The 25,514-nt window shown below is 46.1% G+C and overlaps 1 protein-coding gene across 1 annotated transcript in view; it reads right to left on the bottom strand.

Moving 5' to 3' along the window:
- LOC145358628 (calponin-2-like) overlaps nt 1–2,280 on the bottom strand; it is a 41,081-nt gene extending 38,801 nt beyond the window's left edge. The window contains exon 1 of the mRNA XM_080212843.1: nt 2,064–2,280. Within this exon, the coding sequence (XP_080068969.1) occupies nt 2,064–2,126 (63 nt within the window). The 5' untranslated portion in view covers nt 2,127–2,280. The remainder of the gene's footprint in view (nt 1–2,063) is intronic.
- Nucleotides 2,281–25,514: the final 23,234 nt, after the last annotated feature.

Genomic DNA, 25,514 nt, shown 5'->3' on the forward strand with positions numbered 1-25,514 from the left:
TTCATGTCGCACTATCTGTAACCCCCGTGACTTGCCTGGGTTTGCAAAACCTCACTTACTGTACTGTCTGGAGGCAATACACACCTCTTTAAACTGTGATCAGTGCTCCTTCCACTCACATTATCAGCCACTTCAGGTCTTGAACAGCAGGTTAGGTGTAAGGATTCGCATTCTAATCAGTAATCTCTAAACTGTCTGTGCTTTATATGCTCTGTCTGAGGCCAGAACTCTCCATTCACCTGACGAAGGGACTAACCCCGAAAGCTTGTGAGTATATTATCAAATAAATAGGTTGGACTAAAACCTGGTGTTGTCAGACTTTTTACAGCATCCATAGAGTCAGAAGCAGACATCTACTCGGTGTTACAGGACTGGAAGAGATTACAAAGATCGGGAGAGACGAGGCCACAAGAGCGATTTGTAAATGAAGATGAGGATTTTTAAAACTGAGGCATTGCTGATCTGGGAGCCAACGTAGTTCAGTGATTGCAGGAGTGATAGGTGAACAGCACAAAGTGAGAATCAGCTCATAGGCGGCAGTGTGTAAGATGACCTCACCTTTGTGGAGAGTTTAACATGACAGACCAGCAAGCAGTACACTAGAATAGACAAGTCTAGAAGTAACAAAGGCATGGGATAAAGCTTTGAGCAGATGAACTGTGGCAGGGGCAGACTGAAGTGATAGTAAAAGTGGAGATAGATGTCTTTGTAATGACACAAATATGTGGTCGGAAACTCATTTCAGTGTCAAATGTCAGGCCAAGGCTGCAAACAGTCCAAGTTCAGCCTCAGAGATATCAGCACAAACTTCAAAAGCATTCTTGGATTTTCCTTCATTGTTTGAGAAGTGACCATACAAATGTTTGAAACAAAAAGAGGAAAAAATAACTCCGCTCTCCATATCATTTACAAGGATGGGGCAGTTTAACAATGTATTCAGGGCAGCACGGTGGCGCAGTGGTTAGCACAGCTGCCTCACAGTGCCAGGGAACCAGGTTCAATTCTGACCTCGGCTGTCTGCACTCTACATTTTCCCGTGTCTGTGTTGGTTTCCTCCCCATGCTCCAATTTCCTCCCACAGGAGCAGCGCAGTGGCACTGCTGCCTCACAACACCAGGGACCCAGGTTCGATTTCCGGCTTGGGTCACTGTCTGTGCAGAGGCTGCATGTTCTCCCTGTGCCTGCATGGATTTCCTCTGGGTGCTCCAGTTTCCTCCCACAGTCTCACACATATGTAGTGGTGAGGTGCATTGACCACGCTAAATTCTCCCTCAGTGTACCCGAACAGGCACTGGAGTGTGGTAACTAGGGGATTTTCAGAGTAACTTCATTGCAGTGTTAATGCAAGCCTACTTGTGACACTAATAAATAAACTAAACACTCCAAAGATGTGCCGGTTATGTGAACGGGCTTTGCTAAAATTGCCCCTCAGTACCAGGAGGATTTGCCAATCAAATAGTGGGGTTACGGGCATTGTTGTAGGTGCAAGCTCAATGGGCCAAATGGCCTCCTCCTGTACTGCAGGGATTCTATGATTCTAGCACAGTCAAGTTGGGGGGGGGGGGACAGAGAGAGAGAGACACTTTCCATCAGTTATTCAGAATAAAAAGTTAATAAAAACCAAAGATTTATCCCCCGACCTCACTACCTACAAAAGCACACAGCAAGATGTGAAAGATCAAAGCTCTCTCCTGGCCTGAAGGTACACCTCCACTACTTCAAGCAAAACATGCTGGACGTTATTACTTTAAGCCACCGCCTATCACCATGCTTGGGATGAAGTTCGCAATACTTCTTGCTGTAGCTCAGACACGGACAGAGACTTTTACCCAACATTAAGAAAGGCAGGTGGTGGCAGAAGATGCATAAATATATTTCAATCTCATCTCATTCTGCAGATGGGACAACGCCCGGAGCTACTGCAAGAATCGTCAGAGCCACACATCTTATCAATAAGATGAAGAGGCGCCGAATACAGTTACAAAGTTACCAGCAGGTTTACACAGCCTGTAACAAGTTGAGACTCTTTCAAACGCCAAATTAAAAAACAAAGTGAAACTTACTCTGTTTTTCACCTCTGCTGATAGACCGTACGCAGGTCCGCTGTTAAACTGCTTGCTGGACATGATGTTCAAGGCTTTCCAATCGTTACTTTAAACCCAACAGCTTTTATTTCAGTTTAGTTCAGACAGCGGTGAACAGTGTGTGTGTGTGCGCGCTCTTTTGATCAGTTTCAGCGGAGTGAAATTTCACTGCGACTTTCTCCCCCCACCCCCCCGGGCTCAGCCAGCACGTCTCCTTATATGGGCAGAAACTTGACAAATTCCAGGCTGGGCGGAACTGCCCTCCCCTCCTCCAAATCTCTCAAAATCTTTAGGTCATTCACTGAAGCGAAAAAGCAAGGAGCAGACAGGAAACTGACGTCAAGCAGAAACATCACCTTTCCACAACACCCAGAACACATCATGAGAATTGTACAGAGCAGCAATCAGGCATTGTACAGAACAGAGACCAGGGATTGTATAGAGATCAGGGGTTGTATAGAGCAGAGACTGGGGATTTACAGAGAGATCAGGGATTTACAGAGCAGAGACCAGGGTTTGTACAGAGCAGAGACCGGGGTTTGTACAGCGCAGAGACCAGGGATTGTACAGAGCAGAGACTAGGGATTTACAGAGCAGAGACCAGGGTTTGTACAGAGCAGAGACCAGGGATTGTACAGAGCAGAGACCAGGGATTTACAGAGCAGAGACCAGGGTTTGTACAGAGCAGAGACCAGGGATTGTACAGAGCTGAGACCAGGGTTTATACAGAGCAGAGACCAGGGTTTGTACAGAGCAGAGACCAGGGATTGTACAGAGCAGAGACCAGGGTTTGTACAGAGCAGAGACCAGGGATTGTACAGAGCAGAGACCAGGGTTTATACAGAGCAGAGAGCAGGGTTTGTACAGAGCAGAGACAGGAATCATACAGAGCATCAATCAGACATTGTACAAAGCAGAGTCCAGAGATTGCACAGAGCAGAGATCAGGGTTTATACAGAGCAGAAACCAGGGTTTGAACAGAGTAGAAACCAGGGCAGAGCAGAGACCAAAGTCAAAAAGTTTATTTATGAGTCACGAGTAGTCTTACATTCACATTGCAACGAAGTTACTGCTAAAATACACAATAAACCAGGACAGAGACCAGGGACAGAACAGAGACCAGGGATTGTATAGACAGAGACCGGGCATTCTACAGAGTAGAAACCAGGCATTGTACAGAGCAGCGATTAGGGATTTACATATCAGGGACCAGGGATTGTACGGAGCAGAGATTAGGGATTTACATATCGGAGACCAGGGGTTGTACAGAGCAGAGACCAGGGACTGTACAGAGCAGAGACCAGGGATTGTACAGAGCAGAGACCAGGGATTGTAAAGAGCAGAGACCAGGGATTGTAAAGAGCAGAGACCAGGGATTGTACAGAGCAGAGACCAGGGATTATGCAGAGCAGAGACCAGGGATTGTACAGAGCAGAGACCAGGGATTGTACACAGCAGAGACCAGGGATTGTAGAGAGCAGAGACCAGGGATTATGCAGAGCAGAGACCAGGGATTATGCAGAGCAGAGACCAGGGATTGTACAGAGCAGAGACCAGGGATTGTACAGAGCAGAGACCGGGGATTATGCAGAGCAGAGACCAGGGATTATGCAGATCAGAGACCAGGGATTGTACAGAGCAGAGACCAGGGATTGTACAGAGCAGAGACCAGGGATTATGCAGATCAGAGACCAGGGATTGTACAGAGCAGAGACCAGGGATTATGCAGAGCAGAGACCAGGGATTGTACAGAGCAGAGACCAGGGATTATGCAGATCAGAGACCAGGGATTTACAGAGCAGAGACCAGGGATTGTACAGAGCAGAGACCAGGGATTGTACAGAGCAGAGACCAGGGATTGTACAGATTAGAGACCAGGGATTATGCAGAACAGAGACCAGGGTTTATACAGAGCAGAGACCAGGGATTGTACAGAGCAGAGACCAGGGATTGTACAGAGCAGAGACCAGGGATTATGCAGAGCAGAGACCAGGGATTGTACAGAGCAGAGACCAGGGATTATGCAGATCAGAGACCAGGGATTTACAGAGCAGAGACCAGGGATTGTACAGAGCAGAGACCAGGGATTGTACAGATTAGAGACCAGGGATTATGCAGAACAGAGACCAGGGTTTATACAGAGCAGAGACCAGGGATTGTACAGAGCAGAGACCAGGGATTGTACAGAGCAGAGACCAGGGATTATGCAGAGCAGAGACCAGGGATTGTACAGAGCAGAGACCAGGGATTGTACAGAGCAGAAACAAGGGTTGTACAGAGCAGAGACCAGGGATTGTACAGAGCAGAGACCAGGGATTGTACAGAGCAGAAATGAGGTTTGTACAGAGCAGAGACCAGGGATTGTACAGAGCAGAGACCAGGGATTGTACAGAGCAGAGACCAGGGATTTACAGAGCAGAGACCAGGGTTTGTACAGAGCAGAGACCAGGGATTGTACAGAGCAGAGACCAGGGATTGTACAGAGCAGAGAACAGGGATTATGCAGAGCCGAGACCAGGGGTTGTACAGAGCAGAGACCAGGGATTTACAGAGCAGAGACCAGGGATTTTACAGGGCAGAGACCAGGGATTGTACAGAGCAGAGACCAGGGATTGTACAGAGCAGAGACCAGGGATTGTACAGAGCAGAGACCAGGGACTGTACAGAGCAGAGACCAGGGATTGTACAGAGCAGAGACCAGGGTTTGTACAGAGCAGAGACCAGGGATTGTACAGAGCAGAGACCAGGGATTGTACAGAGCAGAGACCAGGGATTATGCAGATCAGAGACCAGGGATTTACAGAGCAGAGACCAGGGATTGTACAGAGTAGAGACCAGGGATTGTACAGAGTAGAGACCAGGGATTGTACAGATCAGAGACCAGGGTTTGTACAGAGCAGAGACCAGGGTTTGTACAGAGCAGAGACCAGGGATTGTACAGAGCAGAGACCAGGGATTGTACAGAGCAGAGACCAGGGATTATGCAGATCAGAGACCAGGGATTGTACAGAGCAGAGACCAGGGATTGTACAGAGCAGAGACCAGGGATTGTACAGAGCAGAGACCAGGGATTATGCAGATCAGAGACCAGGGATTGTACAGAGCAGAGACCAGGGATTGTACAGAGCAGAGTCCAGGGATTATGCAGATCAGAGACCAGGGATTGTACAGAGCAGAGACCAGGGATTGTACAGAGCAGAGACCAGGGATTATGCAGATCAGAGACCAGGGATTGTACAGAGCAGAGACCAGGGATTGTACAGAGCAGAGACCAGGGATTATGCAGATCAGAGACCAGGGATTGTACAGAGCAGAGACCAGGGATTGTACAGAGCAGAGTCCAGGGATTGTACAGAGCAGAGACCAGGGATTGTACAGAGCAGAGTCCAGGGATTGTACAGAGCAGAGACCAGGGATTGTACAGAGCAGAGACCAGGGATTTACAGAGCAGAGACCAGGGATTGTACAGAGCAGGGACCAGCGATTGGGGCAGTCCAGCTGACTTTTTCGTGATACCTTTACCTGAAAATACATATGGAGATTGTCAGTAGTTTGTGTTTCAGGAGAATTAATTTAGTTATCTTTCCTTGCACACAGGAAGGTTTAAGAAGCCAAGGTTTTTACTGTGAGTCTTGAGCTGGGGAGCCTGAACATTTTGAATGGGAAATAGGATGTTTATTGAAGCCGGGGGGGCGGCGGTGGGGAATGGATAGCAGCAGCAGCAAGGGGCTGAATGGCCCTCCTTCCTTGCTGTACTTTCCATTTCATCATAATTCGAGGGCATCAAACTTACATTTCAGTCACAGACCACACTTGTCAAAGTGTAGATGTATTTATAACATATTTTTCCATCTCCACTTTGCCCACAAGAGACAATGCTTTATTTGTAAATCTGACAGTGGGCAATCGGAAGGCTGCACCTCCACAGGACTAAATCTGCCTGATTTTGAGACTGATTTAATCCAACACAGGCAAACACATACTGCTCAGCAGGAATAACAACAGGGGACAAAGTCCTTGTGTTTTCCTTCACTAAACCAAGTGGATTGAGGTTAACCACAGCAACCCAATGTTCCGATGCTCAGTGTGAAACGGGTCAAGAAGTGCCAGGTCCACCTTGGCCAACTGAGGGTAAGTAGGGTAGAATTGTCAAAAGCCCAAGTTCGGAAATGTCTAGGTTTGCTGGATTGGCCATGCAAAATTGCCACTTGGTATACCTTGATGTCCAGGTTAGGTGGATTGGCCATGGTAAATGTGTGGGATAATGAGGATGGAAGGGGTGAGGAGGCTTGGGTATGATGCTCTCTTGGAGAGTCGGTGCAGACTTAATGGGCCAAATGGCCTTGTGGGAGAAATTCATAGTAGGTTCGAGAAATTTCAAGTAATCGGGGATTTAAGTAATTAATAAAATACTAGCAATAAGTGAAATGACCTCAGATCAGACTCACAGTCTAACAAGGGAACTGTCTACATGAAAATGGTACGAACACAGTAAGAAATTTAAATAAGTATAGATTTGAACAAATATTTTTGATTTAAACATGTATTTTGATATTTTTAGAATTAACTGTGCACTTCAGCCAAAAGCAGCTTGCTGCAAGGAATGATGGGATGAAACCCCAGCAGACAGAACCACATTCTTTGGAACAATGAAACCACAGAATGTGTAAGTTCTTATCAGCAAAAGTTACCAGCAGTAAGCTTCTCAGAGCCCCTTAATGAACAGGATTGTCCACAATATCAGATAAGGCAGGTCTCCTCAGACATGAAAATACACATTTGTCTGATATAGCCAACGATGTAAGGAAGAGTTGGTGGGAACATTAACTTTGACCTTTGTAGCTAAGCATCAGGGGTTGCTAGGCAATAGAGGAAGAAGCAGCAACAGTAAGGGGAGGAAGCATCCAGATTCTACGGACCAATGAAATCCCAGGATGTCAGAGGGTAGAATGCAATTGGCTAATGTATATGACAGGTGTTAACAGTGATTGGTTTATATTAGTGATGATTTTTCCATAGCTACTGGAGAGGTAGGAGGGGCAAACTTGAGAAATGTATAATATTTTGATGGGTGTATTATAACCTCAGAGTGGTCTTGCAATACTTCAAGGCTTTCTCTTCTAGAGAGGTGTTGGACTGCCCAATGCTCACTCTCCCTCGATCGTTGGCCAAATAAAGATACGTCTTTAACTGGGACACTGGCTTCATAGGTCTTTGTATTGGCTGAAGTTTTTGGTGATACCTGGTCTCCAAAGGACCCCACACCAGGCCTTCTTCTGCACTGTCAAGAGGTTACATCAGTTTGGATTTCCACTTGTAATTGCCCCTGGAATTCAGCTGAAAGCTCAGATGCGATGTTTTTTAGAGTGGAACAGTCTGCCGATATCTAGACTTGATGCATGAAGAATTGCCACATGGACGGTGCAGCTAGCACTTTCTGAAGACCGTATCCCTGAAATAAATTACTCCCATCAGGAGCTAGAGTGGCCAACTGTGATTATATGAATTCCTGGAGGTTTCATTAGTTGACCAGGCCCTGCACTCCAGTCATTATTTTGCTAGCACCACCATCCTCATGAAGCCCTGTGTCCCTACACCCATTGGAAAGCAATTGGATGATGCTTAGCTAGTTTACAAGAATGGTTCCAGGGATGAGAAACTGCAGTTATGAGGATAGATTGGAGAGGATCGGACTGTTCTCCTTGGAGAGAAGAACGCTAAGGAAAGATTTGAAAGAAATGTTCAAACTCATGAGGGGGCTGGGTTAAGGAGAAACTGTTCCCACTTGTAAGAGGGTCATAAACGAGAGGGCACAGATTTAAAGTGGTTTGCAAAAGAAGCAAATGCGTTGTGAAAAAACTTTTTCACACAACATACGATTGCGGTCTGGAATGCTCTGCTTTGAGGTGTGGAGGAGGCAGGTTCAATTGAGGCATTCAGGAAGGCATTATATAATTACTTCAATAGAAATAATGTGTAGTGTTACAGGAAAAAGACAGAGGAATGGTGCTCATCCATAATGCTCATTTGGAGAGCTAGGTGCAGGCATGATGGGCTGAATGGCCTCCTTCTGCACCATACAATCCTGTGTCTGTCAGCCTTTCACCCATTTTCAATCATTTTTTTCTATCTGACAAAAAGAAATGTTCAGATAAATTGTCCAAAAGTGAAGTATCTTTTCTAAAGTCCCTATGATTTTTCTGTACACAGCAGCGTTCTGGAAATTTATCTTCTATTCATAGAATCATAGAATCCTATAGTGCAGAAGGAGGCCATTCAGCCCATTGAGTCTGTATCGACCACAATCCCACCCAGGCCCTATCCCCACAACCCCATGCATTTACCCTGGCTAGTCGTCCTGACACTCAGGGACAACTTAGCGTGGCCAATCCACCTAACCCACACAACGTTGGATTGTGGGAAGAAAACAGGAGGAAACCCTTGCAGACACGGGAAGAATGTGCAAACTCCACACACGTAGTGACCCAAGCCAAGATTTAGACCAGTGAGGTGTGGTAGGTAATAAACAGTGGCAAGTTCAATCATGCCACAAAGGAACTGCCAGTCTAGCAATCCACTAAATAGGTAATGGGTACCTGCGACTGATTACAAGGCACAGCCTAATAGATACTTGCTGCTGGTGTTTGATAACAAGCCCCAGAAAGGTTGGTAATCATTATTCGAATCTCAAGATGAAATTACAATTTGAATCACCGCCAAGAAGTCTCTTTTTTTAATAATGTGAATTTTGTGAGGCTTACACCCACATACCCCCATGAAGTTAGGAAAGAGATGGGCACTTTCCTTTTAAAAAGCAGAATGTAAAAGGACGACTTACCCTGGAGGGTCAGTTGACCATCTCCTGTGTTTTCGGTACGGACACAATGGGCAGGATTATACGGCCTTGCTCATTCCAAAACCGTAAAATCCCACCTGAGGTCAACGGACCTTTCCGTGGTCTGCAGCTCGCCCGCTCCGATTCCCGCTCCGATACTTGGGCGGGACGGTAAAATTCCAGCCAGTGACTGGCTCTTTTCTGGACATATCACTGGGAAATCACTTCAGCTAGATAAAGACTTTCCCATGTACTGATGGCTGCCCCTCTCCATTTCAGCTCATTTCAAGAATGAAGACTCAAAGTATCAACAACTGATAGGCTTGCTGGCCTCATGGAAATGCAAACAAAGATATTTGAAGGCTATTCGTAATTGGAATGTTCATAGGAGATAGCAAATGCTCCCCCATCACATGATAATTGCTTAGCCCATCAAATCATTTGTATGGACAATGGAAACACTGGTTACTGTGTTCACTTGACAGAAACCAGCTAACGGTAAGAAACATTTAATTAGCTAAGGTGTAACCAGGGACAGTCAATCTGGGAGTCAGAGGCCACGGGGTGGAAGAATTCTCACCCAGAAAAATCAGGAAACCTGCCCAGTATTCCCTGCCAAACAGAGAAAGTGTGACTATCCTTTCCTTGTCTATTGAACCGTAGAACCAAGCCTGAAGTCTACTGTTGCCAGGAGTAAGTCGCTGTGAATTAATCACCAGAAACATCCCTAAAATCATGGAATTGTTACAGTGGAGAAGGAGGCCATTCAGCCCATTGTGTCTGTACTGGCCCTCCAAATGAGCAATTTACTTAGTGCCATTCTCCTGCCTATTCTCTGTAACCCTGCACATTCTTCCTTTCAGTTGACAGTCCAATTCCTGTGTAAATGCTTCTGTTGAGCCTAACCCCAACGCATTGTCAGGGTTTACTTGTAAATCCAATCCCATTCCAAGTTCACATTTAGATTTCAGGAAGGAATCAGGAATGGAAATTTGTCCCTCCCTTATCCAGAGGAAAGAGAGTCAAAGAACAAACAAACAAAGAATGAAGAAAAGTACAGCACAGGAACAGGTCCTACAAGCCTGTGCCAGTCATGATGCCCCAACTAAAATAAAAACCTCTGCCCTTACTTGGTCCATATCCCTCTATTCTCTCCTCATTCATGTACCCATCCAGTTGCCTCTTAAATGTTGCTAATCTGCCTGCTTCCATCATCTCCTCCGGCAGCGCGTTCTAGGCACCTACCACTCTCTGCATGAAAAATGTGCTCCATACATTCCCTTTAAATTTTCCCTCTCTCAGCTTGAACCTGTGTTCTCTTGTAACTGAAACTTCCACCCTGGGAAAAAGCTTCTGACTATCCACCCTGTCTATGCCTCTGACAATTTTGTAGACCTCAATCAGATCTCCCCTCAACCTCTGCCTTTCCAGTGAAAACAATCCTAATTTATTCACCCTCTTCTCAGAGGCAACACCCTTGAGACCAGGCAACATCCTGGTGAACCTTCTTTGCACTTTTTCCAAAGCTTCCATGTTCTTCTGGTAGTGTGGTGACCAGAACGACCTGCAATATTTCAAATTCATTCTAACCAAGGTTTTATATAGCTGCAGTGTGATTTCCCAAATCCTGCACTCAGTGCCCAGCCTGATGAAGGTAAGCATGCTATACACCTTCTTAATCACCTTGGCTACTTGTGATGCCACTTTTAGGGAACTGTGTGGAGGTTGCACTTCCTCCCCATGTCTGCATGGGTTTTCCCCAGATGCTCTGGTTACCCCCCCCACAGTCCAAAGATGTGTGGGTTAGGTGGATTGTCCATGCTAAATTTGCCCTTTAGTGTCCAAAGGTGTGTAGGTTAGGTGGATTAGCACTGATAAATACACAGAATTATGTGGGAAGGGCGGGGGAGAAAGCCTGGGTAAGATGATTTGCCAGACTGAAGGTTTAGACTCAATGGGCTGAATGGTCTCTTTCTACACTGTTGAGATTTTAAATCAGTACAAGTCGGACCTTTCCTGGTCTGTATGGCCCAGGATCACAGAGGGTAAGGCAACTTATTAGGTGCTCATGGGGGAAGGATTGGTATAATTCTGTCGGGAGGTGAGGGACTGTGTTTAATTTGTTGCCCAGTGGCTGAGCTGGAGATGGTGCCTGTTAGTTAAAGGCTTAATGACTCTGACACAATCACCACAAGTCACTGATGCCATTGAAACTGGGCCAGACCATAACAGCAACACCTTCCCAAGGAGCCTGTCTCCCAGCTGCTCCTCTCCATATGAGACAGGTTGTCTTTCCAAATATCTATCTCTCCCTCTTTCTCCAGAATAAATATCCATGCAATACTAGAGGACTTGCTGAAGGCGGATTAGAAATCGAAGCCTTTATTCTGAGAATGTTTTGCAAATTAAACACTTATGAGAAAAGACCTTGCCTTTTCCAGATTTCTGGAGAAAAATTTTAAAACATTTCAGCACTCCTGGACCACAGAAACAAAGAAACAAAAATGTGTAAACATGCACTCAATTGTTAACAAACTCTGGATCAGATTCTCTGACCTTGCTTGCAGCCTGCATTCTCCCTCGATTCTCCTGTCCCGCTGCACTGAGCTGAGCCCCAAATTCTCCATCCTCACTGGCAGAGGGACATGAATGGTCAGAGAATTCTAGCCTCTGACTGCAAATTTTGAGCCCGCAATGTTAATTGGATCAAAGCTGGTGATGCAGAGGTTTACTTTAATGAGAGAGTGTGCTGATTTGCTTAGTTTCGCAGCTCTCCACCCGGTGTCCCAGCCATCCCCTATTTATACGTGCTCAGTGAATACCCAGCTCCCAGTTCTGTTAACCTGAGCAATGTAATTAACAAACCTTAGCAATGTAATTTGAATTAACACACAATCTCCATAATCAAAACTAGGAAGTGCTACTTTAGCAGAGAGCACAGATTCAGGTGTGTTATTTGACAGGGAGTTTGTTTTTTTCACATTATGTCATTTTATTTGATAATTCTAACAAATACCTCAAGTCCAGCAAGAGGGTCCAAGTTTCTAGAAGCCAGGTGGATGAGGCTTCAATGAGACTGGTGTTTTCGCCAGCTCCATCTCTCCCATGCTGCCATCCAAATCCCAAAAGGAAGTTTTAAAGTTTGTTTATTAGTCACAAGTAGGTTTACATTAACACTGCAATGAAGTTACAGTGAAAATCCCCTAGTCGCCACACTCTGGGGCCTGTTTAGGTGCACTGGGGGAGAATTTAGCATGACCAATGCTCCTAACCAACATATCTTTTGGACTGTGGGAGGAAACCAGAGCACCCGGAGGAAACCCACGCAGATACGGGGAGAACATGCAGACTCTGCACAGAGAGTGACCCAACTTAGAATCAAACCCAGGTTCCTGACGCTTTAAGGCAGCAGTGCTAACCACTGTGCTACAGTACTCCCCCCCAACACCCACGAATCAACACCCCTCAGTCAGACTCTTGATGCCAGGCCATGTGGCATCTCACCCACCCTCAAATGCCAACTTTCATCTTCAGTGTTGCCTTCCGTTAACCTGATTTCTCCTCTGGTGGGGCTGGCATTGGAACATCCGACACAGGCATGACCGTCTGTGCGTGGTGGAACACAGACGTGATTTTGTAGCAGCCAGGACACTTGACATCCATGAAGTAGGAATGGGGACATTGCATCAGATGTTTCTTCTTGCATTTCCTCTTTTCCATCTCGGGAGACAGACGTAACAAACCTTTTGTCAGAGGCATCTTTAGCGGTGGGTTGCGAGTGTGGAAAAGCTTTTGAATCCGGGTGTTTTTTACTGAATGTAAATGTTGCCATCTGCCAATGGTGGGATTCGAACCCAGATCCCCACAGCATTACTCTGGGTCTCTGGATTCCTAGTCCAGCGACAATACCACTACGTCACAGCCTCCCCTTTTAGCACCTAGAGAGGACAGGGAGTTGACCTCATCAATATCTCCTCTCAAACAACACCAACAAATTAACTGCTCATTCAAAACAAATCTTCTTTATTTTAGCAGGGAAATGTCTCAAAACTGCTTCACAAAGAGGAGTGAAGAAACAGTTGCCCAATTCAGGAAGGAAGGGTTTAGCAGATCTGTTTGAAAGCTTGGTTGAAGAGGTGAGTTGATGCATTTAAACGGAAGTTAGATAGTACAGGAGGCAGAAGAGAATAACACGTTTTATCAACAGGGTGAGATGAAGTAAGGCGACAGGAAGCTCTATGCAGAATAAATATTGCTGTTAACCATGTAGGCTGAATAACTTCTTCCAGTGCTATTAAATTTGAGAGGTTTTTAGAAAGTTTATTTATTAGTGTCACAAGTAGGCTGACATTAACACTGCAATAACGTTATTGTGAGAATCCCCTAGTCGCCACACTCTGCTGCCTGTTTGGTTACACTGAGGGACACCTCAGCATGGCCAGGGCACCTAACTAGCACATCTTTCAGACTACGGGAGGAAACCAGAGCACTTGAAGGAAACCCACCCAGAGACAGGGAGTGCAGACTCCGCGCAGACAGTCACCCAAGCTGGGAATTCAAACCCGAGTCCCTGGCACTGTGAGGAAGCAGTACTAACCACTGTGCCACCATGCCACCCTGTAGTCAAAGAGAGGGATGTTGAGTGGAGGGTTTTGGAGAGGGAGACCCAAAGTAAGGAACAAGGTGGCTACAAGCTGCGTTGCCATTGGTGGATAAAAGAAAGGTGATGATTGGAAAGCTGAAATCAGAGAATTAGACTGCTCAGAAGGCATGATGGCACAGTGGTTAGCACTGCTGCCTCACAGAGCCAAGGACCCAGGTTCGATTCCTGGCTTCAGTCACTGTCAGTGCAGCGCCTGAACATTCTCCTCGTGTCTGCATGGGTTTCCAGCAGGTGTACTAGTTTCCTCCCACAGTCCAAAAGATGTGCTGGTTAGGTGCATTGGCCATGGTAAATTCTTCCTCCGCTTACCTGAACAGGTGACGGAATGTGGCGGTTAGGGGATTTTCACAGTAACTTCATTGCAGTGTTAATGTAAGCCTACTTGTGACACTAATAAATAAACTTGAAAAGGGGATGAGAGGCTGAAACCTAGCCCTAACGCAGGGAGAGTAAATAGGAAGAGGGCAATACCTTATAGGAAGTTCAAGAATGGATAGCACTGGGGATTGGGAAATGCAAGGGCAGTGAATAGCAGCGAGGGAAGAGATGATGGGAAAGCAGTACATAGTATGGGATGGGATACTTCTGACAGAGGCTTAGATAAGTTGAGAATTGGTGGAGAATGGAATCTAACAAGAAGGGTTTCAAATAGTCCAGTGTCGAGGTGGCAGACATACACGTGGATTTCAGTGGCAAAGGGGCTGAAGCTTTCACAAGTGTCTGTTAGTGTGAATTTATTGCAATGGTTGTTGTACTTCACTACTTATTAACAGTTGCTGCATTTCAAAGTAATGTATTGCTCCTGTGAAATGTCTTGGAGGTACCTGTGCCTCATTGATGGCACTCCATCTTTGTGAGATGTTGTCCCAGAAAAATGGGAAAAGGTGCTGGATAAACGTGACGCTGGTTTTAATAATTATTATTGGATCCAGTGCGGAGTATTTCAGTCTGCATAAAAAAAGGAGGCCCAAGCTTTCAGAACACACTGTTCCTTCGTCAGCTGTCCAGCAGAACTTCCACCCACCTGATGAAGGAACAGCGTGTTCCAAAAGCTTGGGGCGTTTGCTACAAATAAACCTGTTGGACTTTAAGCTGGTGTTGTGAGATTTCTTTCTGTTTTACCCCAGTCCAACGCCGGCATCTCCAAATCATAAAAGAGGGGGAACAGGTTCAACTGTCAGTGTGGTTTCTGATTAAGATCATGATCCCCTTGTATTCTATAGTGGTCAATACAAGGTGACACTGTGATATCCAGCCTATTATCCTGAGACTCAGTGATACTTTCCTAATCACCTCTGTTCCCAGCCCCTGTTCTTTTTGACTTGAGATTTGAATTTATTATCAATGGTTGGCAAAGTGGTTAGCACTGCTGCCTCAAAGCACCAGGGACCTGGGTTCAATTCCAGCCCCAGGTGATTTGTAGAATCATAGAATCCCTACAGTGCAGATGGAGACCATTCAGCCCATCAAACTCGCACTGACAACAATCCCACCCAGACTCTACCCCCATAACCCCATGTATATACCCTGCTAACCTCCCTGACACCACAGGTCAATTTAGCGTGGCCAAGTGTGGGAGGAAACTGGAGCACCCGGAGGAAAGACACGCAGACACGGGGAGAACGTGCAGACTCCACACAGACAAGGCTGGAAACGAACCTAGATCCCTGGCGCTGTGCCACTCTACCGCCCCAAATTCTTAATGCAATGGGTGGGAATCGAACCTGGGTCAAGTGCTGGGAAGGCAGCTCTGCTCACCACTACAGCACCATCACCAACTCATTACATTGACACTGTTAGTGTGAAGCAGAGAAGAATGAAGCGTGTTTCAGTTCAGGGTCTCAGTGGGGGTTGGATGAGGTCAGGGTCTCAATGGGAGGGTCAGCGTCTCAATGGGGAGGGGGGCAGAGATTGGGGTTTCAATGGGGAGTAGGTGAGGGTCTGAATGGAGGAAGGGTGAGAGTCTCATTGGAGGGTGAGGGTCCCAGTGGAGGGTCATAAAGGGAGGGGGTGACAACAAACTAAACTTACAAGGTTGAATTTAAGAAGCTTTATATCTCTTCTTGTGTCTGTTAACACAACAAACTCAAACACAAAGGCAGGAGTTCGCAGATAGCAGGGTTACCAGTCCCATTAGTCAAGGAGCTACCAGTGAACACATCCCCATTGAGACTGCCTGCCCTGCCGCCATTTAATGCTCCACAAGCTTTAATCAGTTGGAGACAGGACTCACACCTCTCCACCCCCCCACCAACCCCCATAAGTAGAGAGTAATTCCCACATCAGAGAGAGCTGCTGGCCATGGGGTGTTGTTGGAGAGACTGGGGTGAGAAGGGTGCCAGAACTTGTTGAGGGAGGGGAGAGAGTGCCTGATGTGGAAAGGGGGCCATTGATGGATGTGCTGCACCACCCCGTCCCCCTTCTCACCTGGGCCTGAGCAGGGTCACTGCCCATTCTTCCCCTGTCCTGAACACCTCCCGCTAGCCTGAGAATTGAGGCCCAGCGGGAACCGTCCCTTAAGTGGTCACTGATTGACCACTTAATGTCTCAACTGGAGAAAGAGCAGGAACAGGGTAGGGGTGGTCTGGGCCTCACCTGTTCCACTTAAAGTTGCAGAGACATCAGAGCAGCATTTTTTCCAACAGTGGGAAAATGTAAAGTTCTGCCCGGACACAGGCACACACACACCTGAAAGACACACACCCAACACACACACACACCTGAAAGACACACACCCAACACACACACACCTGAAAGACACACACCCAAAACACACACACACCTGACACACACACACACCCAACACACACACACACCTGACACACACACACCCTGAGAGACGCACAGCCAACAGCTACACACCCCAAAGACTCACACACAGTGGAAGTACAACAGACTCACCAGACCCAAACACACAGACACAACAGGGTGGCACGGTGGTACAGTGGTTAGCATTGCTGCCCTCACAGCGCCAAGGATCGGGTTTGATTCCCGGCTTGGATCACTGTCTGTGTGGAGTTTGCACATTCTCCCCATGTCTGTGTGGTTTTCCTCTGGGTGCTTTGGTTTCCTCCCACACTCCAAAAGATGTGCAGATTTGGTGAATTGGCCATGCTAAAATTCTCCCTCAGTGTACCCGAACAGGCGCCGGACTGTGGCGACTAGGGGATTTTCACAGTAGCTTCATAGCGGTGTCGATGTAAGCCTACTTGTAACACTAATAAATAAACTTTAACTTTATAGAAAAAGTCAGCAGCCATGAATAGCATACGAATACCCAGCAGATATAAGCACAAACAGACAGACACACACATACACGCACATGTGTCACACACATGCACACACAGTATTCGCAATACAGTATGCATAAACAGGGGCATTTAACTCGGTACTCAGCAGACAGGCTCAGGCACCCGTTCATGCTGAGACAGAAACAAACAGATAAATGAGGCAGACAGAGGAACACACACACAAAAAAGACAAATGCACAGGTACACACAACACTATTGTGCTGAGTCTTTGATGGATGGGAGTTATGCTGAGCAAGGGGGAAGATGCAGAGCTGGTTAAGGGTGTACCATGGAAGCAGCTTTTGTAACCTCGCTATCTGCTCCAGTGTCGGGATGGACGAATCTATAAACAGAATTAAAAAAACCCAGAAAATTTAAAGAGGGACTGTACTAAAAAAAAAATCCCCAACAAAAATGTAAAGAACGAGAGGATTGGAGTCCTACTGATAGTTAATGGGATAATTATCAAAACAATGTTATGACACAGTGCTGGAGCCTCCTTATGGGATTGTGGTTGCTGGAATGTAAATGCCAGTGGGAGGATGGCATGTTCTCTGGCACAGGAACAATAACCATCTGCTGTGCATATGTGGCAACAAATGCTGACGCAGAGCAGCAGAGGATGCACAAAGCTTACTGAAACCATTAGCTGTCTGATAACACAAGCCAATCTGTCTGACAGAATTCCTATTGGTGTGCGGCACCTTTCAGCATCTTGTGCAGAGTCATTCGTGATTTCCTCACCGCCTCCCCCTGAGCCACTGCTGACTCAGTGTCTCACCTGAGTGCCAACCTTTCCTGTGTGAGCCTCAACACTGAGGGTGGGATTTTCCAGCCTCACGCTCTCCGAAACCGGAAAATCCCGCCCGTGGTCAGCGGACATTTCCGTGCCCTGTCCCTCGCCCGCTATGATTCCCTCGGTCGGTAGAATGGAAAATTTATCAGCTGGCTACTCAACTCTGTGAGGCATCATAGCAATGCTAGGTCCTGTCCGTACTGATTTTCCATGCAGCAGTGAAACTCCCCACTCCTTAGCCAGGGGCAGTGAGGCCAACTGTAGATCTGGACAGATTGGGCGTGGGAGCTGGTGTGAATGTCGGTTCGAGTATATCCCAAAGTTTCTGTATTATGTGTTAATGTGTGTTTGTGTATTTATCTGTGTTTTAGTCAATGTTTGTGTGTTAATCTGTGTCTGTATATATTTGTGTGTGTGAGTGTGAGTTTGAGTGTTAGTATGTGTATGTGTGTGTGTGTGACTGTGAGCGTGAGTGAGTATGTGAATGTGCATGTGTGCGAGTGTGTGTGTGAGTGGGGGTGTGTGTGTGTCAATGTGAGTGTGTGAGTGAGTGTCAATGTGAGTGTGTGTGAGACTGTGTGTGTGTGTTTGCGTGCATGAATGTGTGTCTGTCAATGTGCATGAGTGAGTGTGTGTGCGTGTGTGTGTGTGCGAATGTGTGTATGTGTGTGAATGTATGTGAGTGTGTATGAGTGTGCAAGTGTGTGAGTGTATGGGTGCATGTGAGTGTGTGTGTCAGTGTCTATGAATATGTGTGTGACTGTTTGTATGTGAGTGTGTGAGGATGTTTGTGTGAGTGTGTGTGTGAGGGTGTGAACCTGTGTGTGTGAGGGTGTTTGTGTGAGTGTGTGTGTGAGGGTGTGAACCTGTGTGTGTGAGTGTGTGTGTGAGGGTGTGAGTGTGTGTGTGTGAGTATGTGTGAATGAGTGTGTGTGTGAGTATGTGTGAGTGTGTGTGTCAATGTCTGTGAATATGTGTGTGACTATTTGTGTGAGAGTTTGAGTGTGTGTGTGTGTGTGAGTATGTGTGTGTGAGGTGTGTGTGAGAGAGTGTGAGTGTGAGATGTGTGTGAGGATGTGAGTGTGTGTGTGTAAGGGTGTGTGTGAGTGTGCATGAATGAATGTGTGTGAATGAGTTTATGTGTGAGTGTGTGTGAATGAGTGTGTGTGTGAGTGTATGTATGAGGGTGCATGTGAGGGTGTGAGTGAGTGTGTGTGTGTGAGGGTGTGTGTGAGGGTGTGTGTGTATGTGTGTGAGGGTGTGTGTGTGAGGGTGTGTGTATGTGAGTGTGTGTGAGGGTGTGTGTGTGAGGATGTGAGGGTGTGTGTATGAGGATGTGAGTGCGTGTGTGTTTGTTTATTGTCATTAACACACTAAACAGTGAATGTATTTCAGCTCTTGTGGGAACAAACTAACTTCTTTCTAAATTAAAGGGAGTGAGCTTTCTCTGAAGGGTCCTCTTGTCAAATTTGCAGTTGTTTGCTAATTGTTAAACTGCAGAACCTGATCGAACAGATGTCCAATTCACTTTTGGTTAAATCCAACAGGTGATGTAGAGACTATTTCAGACTGTACCCGCTGTGTCTCAAAGTGACATTGCAAGAACCTCTCACTCTGTGATGACACTCTCAGCACAGTGACAAAGAATATTCCCCACACTCCCATTCAGTGTTCTATTTATAGAATTCAGCAACATGAGAAGGAGCTGTAACCATGAACAATGACCTTGGTATTTTATACAGATTCCTGTCTTCACTTTGCTACCAGCAATGTTGTATTCACTGGCCACATTACAGACAGCTGTTTTCCTCACCCTCTCAGCTCCCAGCCTGTGTCCAGATCCTCCTATTCCTGCAAGTCTCACTTGACAGCGCTCCACAGATACCAGTTACCTTCTGGTTCCACATCTGAATGGCGATGGATGTAGGAGTTGGCTATTCAACTGTGAGATGCATCTCAGCAGAGCTCAGCTTTGTCTTTGCCCTAAGCTGAGCTGGGGCCTCCTGATTGTGGACAGGAATGGGAGACCTGTCAGGATTTCCCTCTCGGAGCCTGGCAGAGTTAAGACCAATAGTCCTGGCTGAGGTGGATGAACTCAGACCTGCTGTGTAGCTGAGTATGATGATACAATGAGCCAGCAGGAGAGTTGACTGCCTCTTCCATTTTGTTTTATTCATTCATGGGACGTGGGTGCCAGCATTTATTGCCCAGCCCTAATTGCCCTTGAGAAGGTGGTTGAATCGCTGCAGTCCACGTACTGCCGGTTGATTTGAGTAGGTCCTGTTTGATGGCTGTTGATGACATTACTTTGAAATGGTTAGGATAATGATCAATTAAGTTCGGGTTAACTCATCATCCGTGGATCAGGCACACCTTGGTAATGATCCAGAGAAGCAACTGGTTCTGACACGCAAACCAGCTAGGCTGCTTATTTTGTAAACACAGACTCCATATCCTCAAGTTGCCACCTTCATTGGAATTATAGAGTCATGGAGCGTGGAAACAGTCTCTTCGGCTCAACTTGTCCCTTCTTTTAACCGCTAAGCTAATCCCAAATACCCATGTTTGGCCCATCTCCCTCTATACCCATCTTACCCATGTGACTGTCTAAATGCGTTTTAAAAGACAAAATTGTACCTGCCTCTACTCACCATCCTCTGTGGTTGCCCCTCTGGACCCTTTCGTACTTTTTCCTTCTCACTTTAAACATATGCCATTTAGTTTTAGACTCCCCTACCTTTGGGAAAACATGTTGACTCTCTACCTATCTGTGCCCCTCCTTATTTTTTGGATCTCTATATGATCACCCTTAAGCCTCCCATGCTCCAGGGAAAAATGTCCCAATCTATCAGCTTTTCCTTATAACTCAAACCATCAAGTCCCTGGTGCATCCTAGTAAATCTTTTCTGCACTCTTTCTAGTTTAATAATATCCTTTCTAATATAGGGTGATCAGAACTGTACACAGTAATATTCCAGGAGCTTTCATTTTATGAGCTCTTGCCTCCAACTGTCCCACCCAATCAAACATTTCTTTTTTGTCATGGTTAGTTGACAACAAATAAACAAATCTATTCAAATAACGCCAATTAAAATATGCATTTTTGTTTAATACACCTGCAATATTTTCCCTGGGTTGATTCTAATAGATTAATCCTTTTTTCTGATTTGACTTTTTATTGTCACATGTATTGGGATACAGTGAAAAATAATGTTTCTTGTGCACTATACAGACAAAGCATACCGTTTATAGAGTACATCGGGGAGATGGAAACAAGAAAGTGCAGAATGTGGTGTTACAGTAATAGCTAGGGCGTAGAGAAATATGAGATAGGCCCATTCAAAAGTCTGATGGCAGCAGGGAAGAAGCTGTTCCTGAGTCAGTTGGTACGTGATCTGAGACTTTTATACCTTATTCCTGACGGAAGAAGGTGGAAGAGAGAATGTCCGGGGTGTGTGGTGTCCTTAATTATGCCGGCTGCTTTGCCAAGGCAGCGGGAAGTGTAGACAGAGTTAGTGAATGGAAGGCTGGTTTGCGTGATGGACTGGACCATGTTTATAACACTTCGTAGTTCCTTGTGGTTTTGGTCAGAGCAGGAGCCATTCCAAGCTGTGATATGTCCAGAAAGGGTGCTTTCTATGATGCATCTGTAAAAATTGGTGAGAGTTGTAGCAGAAATGCTGAATTTCCTTCTCCTCCTGAGAAAGGAGAGGCATTGGTGGGCTTTCTTAACTATAGCATCAGCGTGGAGGGAACAGGACAGATTGTTGGTGATCTGGACACCTAGAAACTTGAAGCTCTTGACTATTTATTAATTGTCACATTTTCAGCATTAATCTCCAACAAATAAACAAACCTGCTCAAATAATGCAAATAAAAATATGCATTTTTGTTAATACTTAACATTTTCCCTGAGTTGATTCCTGCTGATTAACCCTTAATTCCTGGAAGCTCCAGGACAATCCTGGAGGGTTGGCAACTCTACATTGCCCACAGAGGTTCCAGTTCCTGCTGCTTCCACTAATTTACCAGAAACAACCTGGATCATTCTGAGCGAGTTGGCCTGTTCCTGAGGTCATGTTTGACTTGGATGAAGCTAAATCTCTTTCTTTGTTTTCCAGCAGTGTCCGGTTTGGCAGGAACATGTTTTATTTGTCACAAATTAATTCCCAAGTAAAATATCTGACTTGTATATTTTTGTTGCTACTTGGTTACAGAATTGAAAATGAACAGTGTGTATCATCCCTCAGTTGTATTGAACTATCTCTCTCTCTCACTTTGTAAATTCAAGGTGAATCTTCCCTCTGTAAATCGCTTCTCTCTCCACTCCACTCCACTTGTCCCCCTCCTTCCTGAGAGACGTCCACCTCAAAGAATGGGAATGGCCCCTCAGTAACATTGTGGCAGTGGGCCACATGCTGAGGGGGGAAGGCTGGGTTATCAGAGCTTCCCTAGGCTACAAAGAGGGTGACAAAATCAGCCTGGGATCTAGATCCTGGTCACTATTTGATACCGACCTGCTGAAAGATTAAAACTATGATAAACCCCAGGATTTGGATGGGGAATGACTGATTGACCTCCCTATAGCACTCATAGAATATGAGCTGTCTGGTGATTGGTAATTATTTAACCAGCTGGAGCTCGTATTCTGAGGCCTTTATAAAGCAGGCCCCTGAGTGGATCCATTGTTGTCTTGTCCTGATTGGGACCTGTTTGTCTTCACCACAGGCTTGTGGTTTTGCTTTGCTCTATTTTATTTTATGCAATAAAGCACTGTTCCTTTACAGCTGACTCCTGGAGTTATTATAAATAGACAGGTTTGGCATTTATCACAGGCTTATTCACATCTCTCAAAAACACCCCTTTAAAGGTCTTTGTGTGAGTGTTTGAATGCAGACACTTGTCTTGTAGGTGTTTGTGAGCATGTGACTGTGTGAGAGAGAGTGTGAGAATGTATGTGTGTGTGAGTGAGAGAGTGTGTGTGTGAGTGTGAGGATGTGAGTGCATGTGTGACTGTGTGAGAGAGTGTATGTCTGTGTATGTGAGTGAGAGAGTATGTGTGTGTGTGTGTGTGAGTGAGTGTGAGAGAGAGAGTGTGTGTGTGCGAGACTGTGTGTGTGTGTGTGTGTGTGTGTGTGTGTGTGTGAATGAGTGTGAGAGAGTGTGTGAGTGTGTTCACAGGCACAGGAACACATTTTATACATTATCAAGGATGCAAGAAAAGGCTAGCACAGAAATGTTTGTGGGAATGTGGACAAAGAGCAAGTTGAATATATGTGGCATCCTTAACTAAACAACCCAGGGTGCTTTACAGTGGGAGAAGGAATTTATATTGAGCTGGGGGTTGGATTTTCCCATCTGCGATCAGGAAGGGATGCCTAGTCTGACTGCTCAGTTCCAGAGATTCCCAAGGATGGAGTGGGGGGAGACCAGGATGCAGACAGGGAAGTGAAGTCACCTCCCTTGTTAATTGGCTGCTTGAAGTGATTAGGGAACTCATTAAGAACACACATTCAGAGTCCCGGAGAATTTACTGGGGGTGGGAGACCGTGAAGAGCTCCCCTGAAGCTGGCCAGCTGCAGCCTGGTGGGAAGCAGGTCAACACGGCTGAAATTAAAACAGAAAACATTGGATAAACTCAGCAGGTCTGGTAGGCATGGCTAAAACCATTTTGTTTAATGCAGAAAAGGTCAACAGTCTGGGCAAATCGTACTGAGCGGTAATCAGCTTTTAGTAGGTAAGCTTTAGTTACTCAACTCTGGGACACAGCTCACCATTTGCCCTGGCCTATGAAGATGAAGATCCTTTCAGTTATTAGTACCAGACAAAACACCAGTACATACCTGAGCCAGAACATAACCAACTTCCTGAGCGTCCCATCTCCATTCCCATCACCGCCCCTGGCCACTAATTGGGCGGCAGACCCCATCCCCCCTTCCCTAAAGTTATTAAGACCCAAGCTTGTGCAAATCGAGCTGGTGTCACGACTGGTAATCGAATCCGCCTCCATCTTTCCACGTCCTTTGGCTCGATTGGAAGTTTGGTCAGATGTTTGAGTTTGAAGAAGGATGTTAAGAGAGATCGCTAGTGGAGGGAGAGTTCCAGATCGTGGGACCTTTTCTCCTTTATTCTCTATGGGGCATGGATATCACCGGTGAGGCCAGCATTTATTACCCATTCCTTGAACTGAGTGAGGGCATTTAAGGGTCAACCACATTGCTGTGGGCCTGGAGTCACATGTAGGCCAGACTAGGTAAGATTGGCAAATTTCCTTCCATAAGGACATGATTGAACCAGATGAGTCTTTGCAACATCCAGTGATAGTTGTCATAGTCACCATTACTAAGATTAGGCTTTATATTTCAGATCAGTTCATTCAGTTTAAGCTCCACAGGTTGTGGGATTTGAACCTGGGCCCCCAGAGCATTAGCTTGGGCTTCTGGATCATTAATCCAATGGCACTACCGCTATGCCACCATCACCCCAACTGAAAGTTGAAGCATCATAGAATCCCTACATTGCAGAAGGAGATCCCTTCGGGTCCACACCAACACTCTGACGGATCATCTTACCCAGGCCCACCCCTGCCACATTCCCTTATCCCCATGTGTTTACCCCACTAACCTACATATCTTGGGACACTAAAGGGCAATTTTAGCCTGGCCAATCCACCCAACCTGAACATCTTTGTACTGCTGGAGGAAAACGGAGCGCCCGGAGGAAGCCCACACAGACATGGGGAGAATGTGCAAACTTCACCCATCTCCAGAATTGAACCTGGGTGCCTGGGCACTGTGAGGCAGTGGTGCTAACCACTGTACAACCGTGTCATCCTCAATTGCGGGATTAAGGAAGGGGTGGGCATGCCTCAGAGAGCAGGGTCAGAGGGTTGAAGAGTAGGGAAGTAACGGAGTGCTGGAGGGAGTAGGGTGAGGTGAGGCTTTGATGGGTTTGAACATGTGGAGGGAAGATGGTGTTAGACAGGAAATGTGTAGGCCATACTCGGTTTGCTGTGTTCTGTCTGCCTACACTGTAGGGGGTGCAATTGGGGTGTGGGAGAACTCCTTCCAGATGAGAGATATCTTTGTGGTTCTGCACCTGTCAGGCTCATTGGCCAATCTGTTAACTCTCTCAGGGGATGAGGCAGAGCCTCATGCTGTGGGTGACAGTCTGGTTGCGCTCAGACCTGTTCCAACCCCAAAACACAGTCTGGTTGTAATCAGTGTGTTCACCATAAAAATTCAACTTGAAGTAACAGAAATAAACAGAGTTGTTACTGCTCAAAACACGGTGAATTGTGGTTTCTCTCCGATTGCATTGAACAGATAGGCAGAGGTCAGAGATGCTACTTGACTATAAAGTGACGGCTGTTGCTCTGCACTTGTGGTTAAGTCAATTTCTGAGGTAAAACCAAGCCGCATCTTTTCTTGCTGATTGCAGCCTCTTTACACCGCAGTTCAGTTCAGAGTCAAAGTGAAATTCAAGAGATCAAGTCACACTCTCTATCAAATCCAGTTGAATGTCGACTCAGTTCTGTCATTTGTTTTGCTGCTGTTAAGAACCCACCAAAAACCCAGAGCTCCTTTTCTGAATAATTCACAACTCCACATGATGAGTCACAGCAGGATGTGATCACTGATGGCTCACTGAGTAAATGTAGAGCCCAGAATAGTTGAGCTGAATGGACAAGTTATCCTCAACTTCCTAGGGCTGGATTGCACTAAAAAATAGCATACGGATGACACTCGTGTGCAAGTGGCACAGTGGTTGGCACTGCTGCCTCACAGTGCTAAGGACCTGGGTTCGATTCCTGGCTTGGGTCACTGTCTGTGTGGAGTCTGCACAT

Source organism: Carcharhinus amblyrhynchos, chromosome 26 (genome assembly GCF_965287045.1).
Source record: "Carcharhinus amblyrhynchos chromosome 26, sCarAmb.v2.hapA, whole genome shotgun sequence".
Classification (NCBI taxonomy): Eukaryota; Metazoa; Chordata; class Chondrichthyes; order Carcharhiniformes; family Carcharhinidae; genus Carcharhinus; species Carcharhinus amblyrhynchos.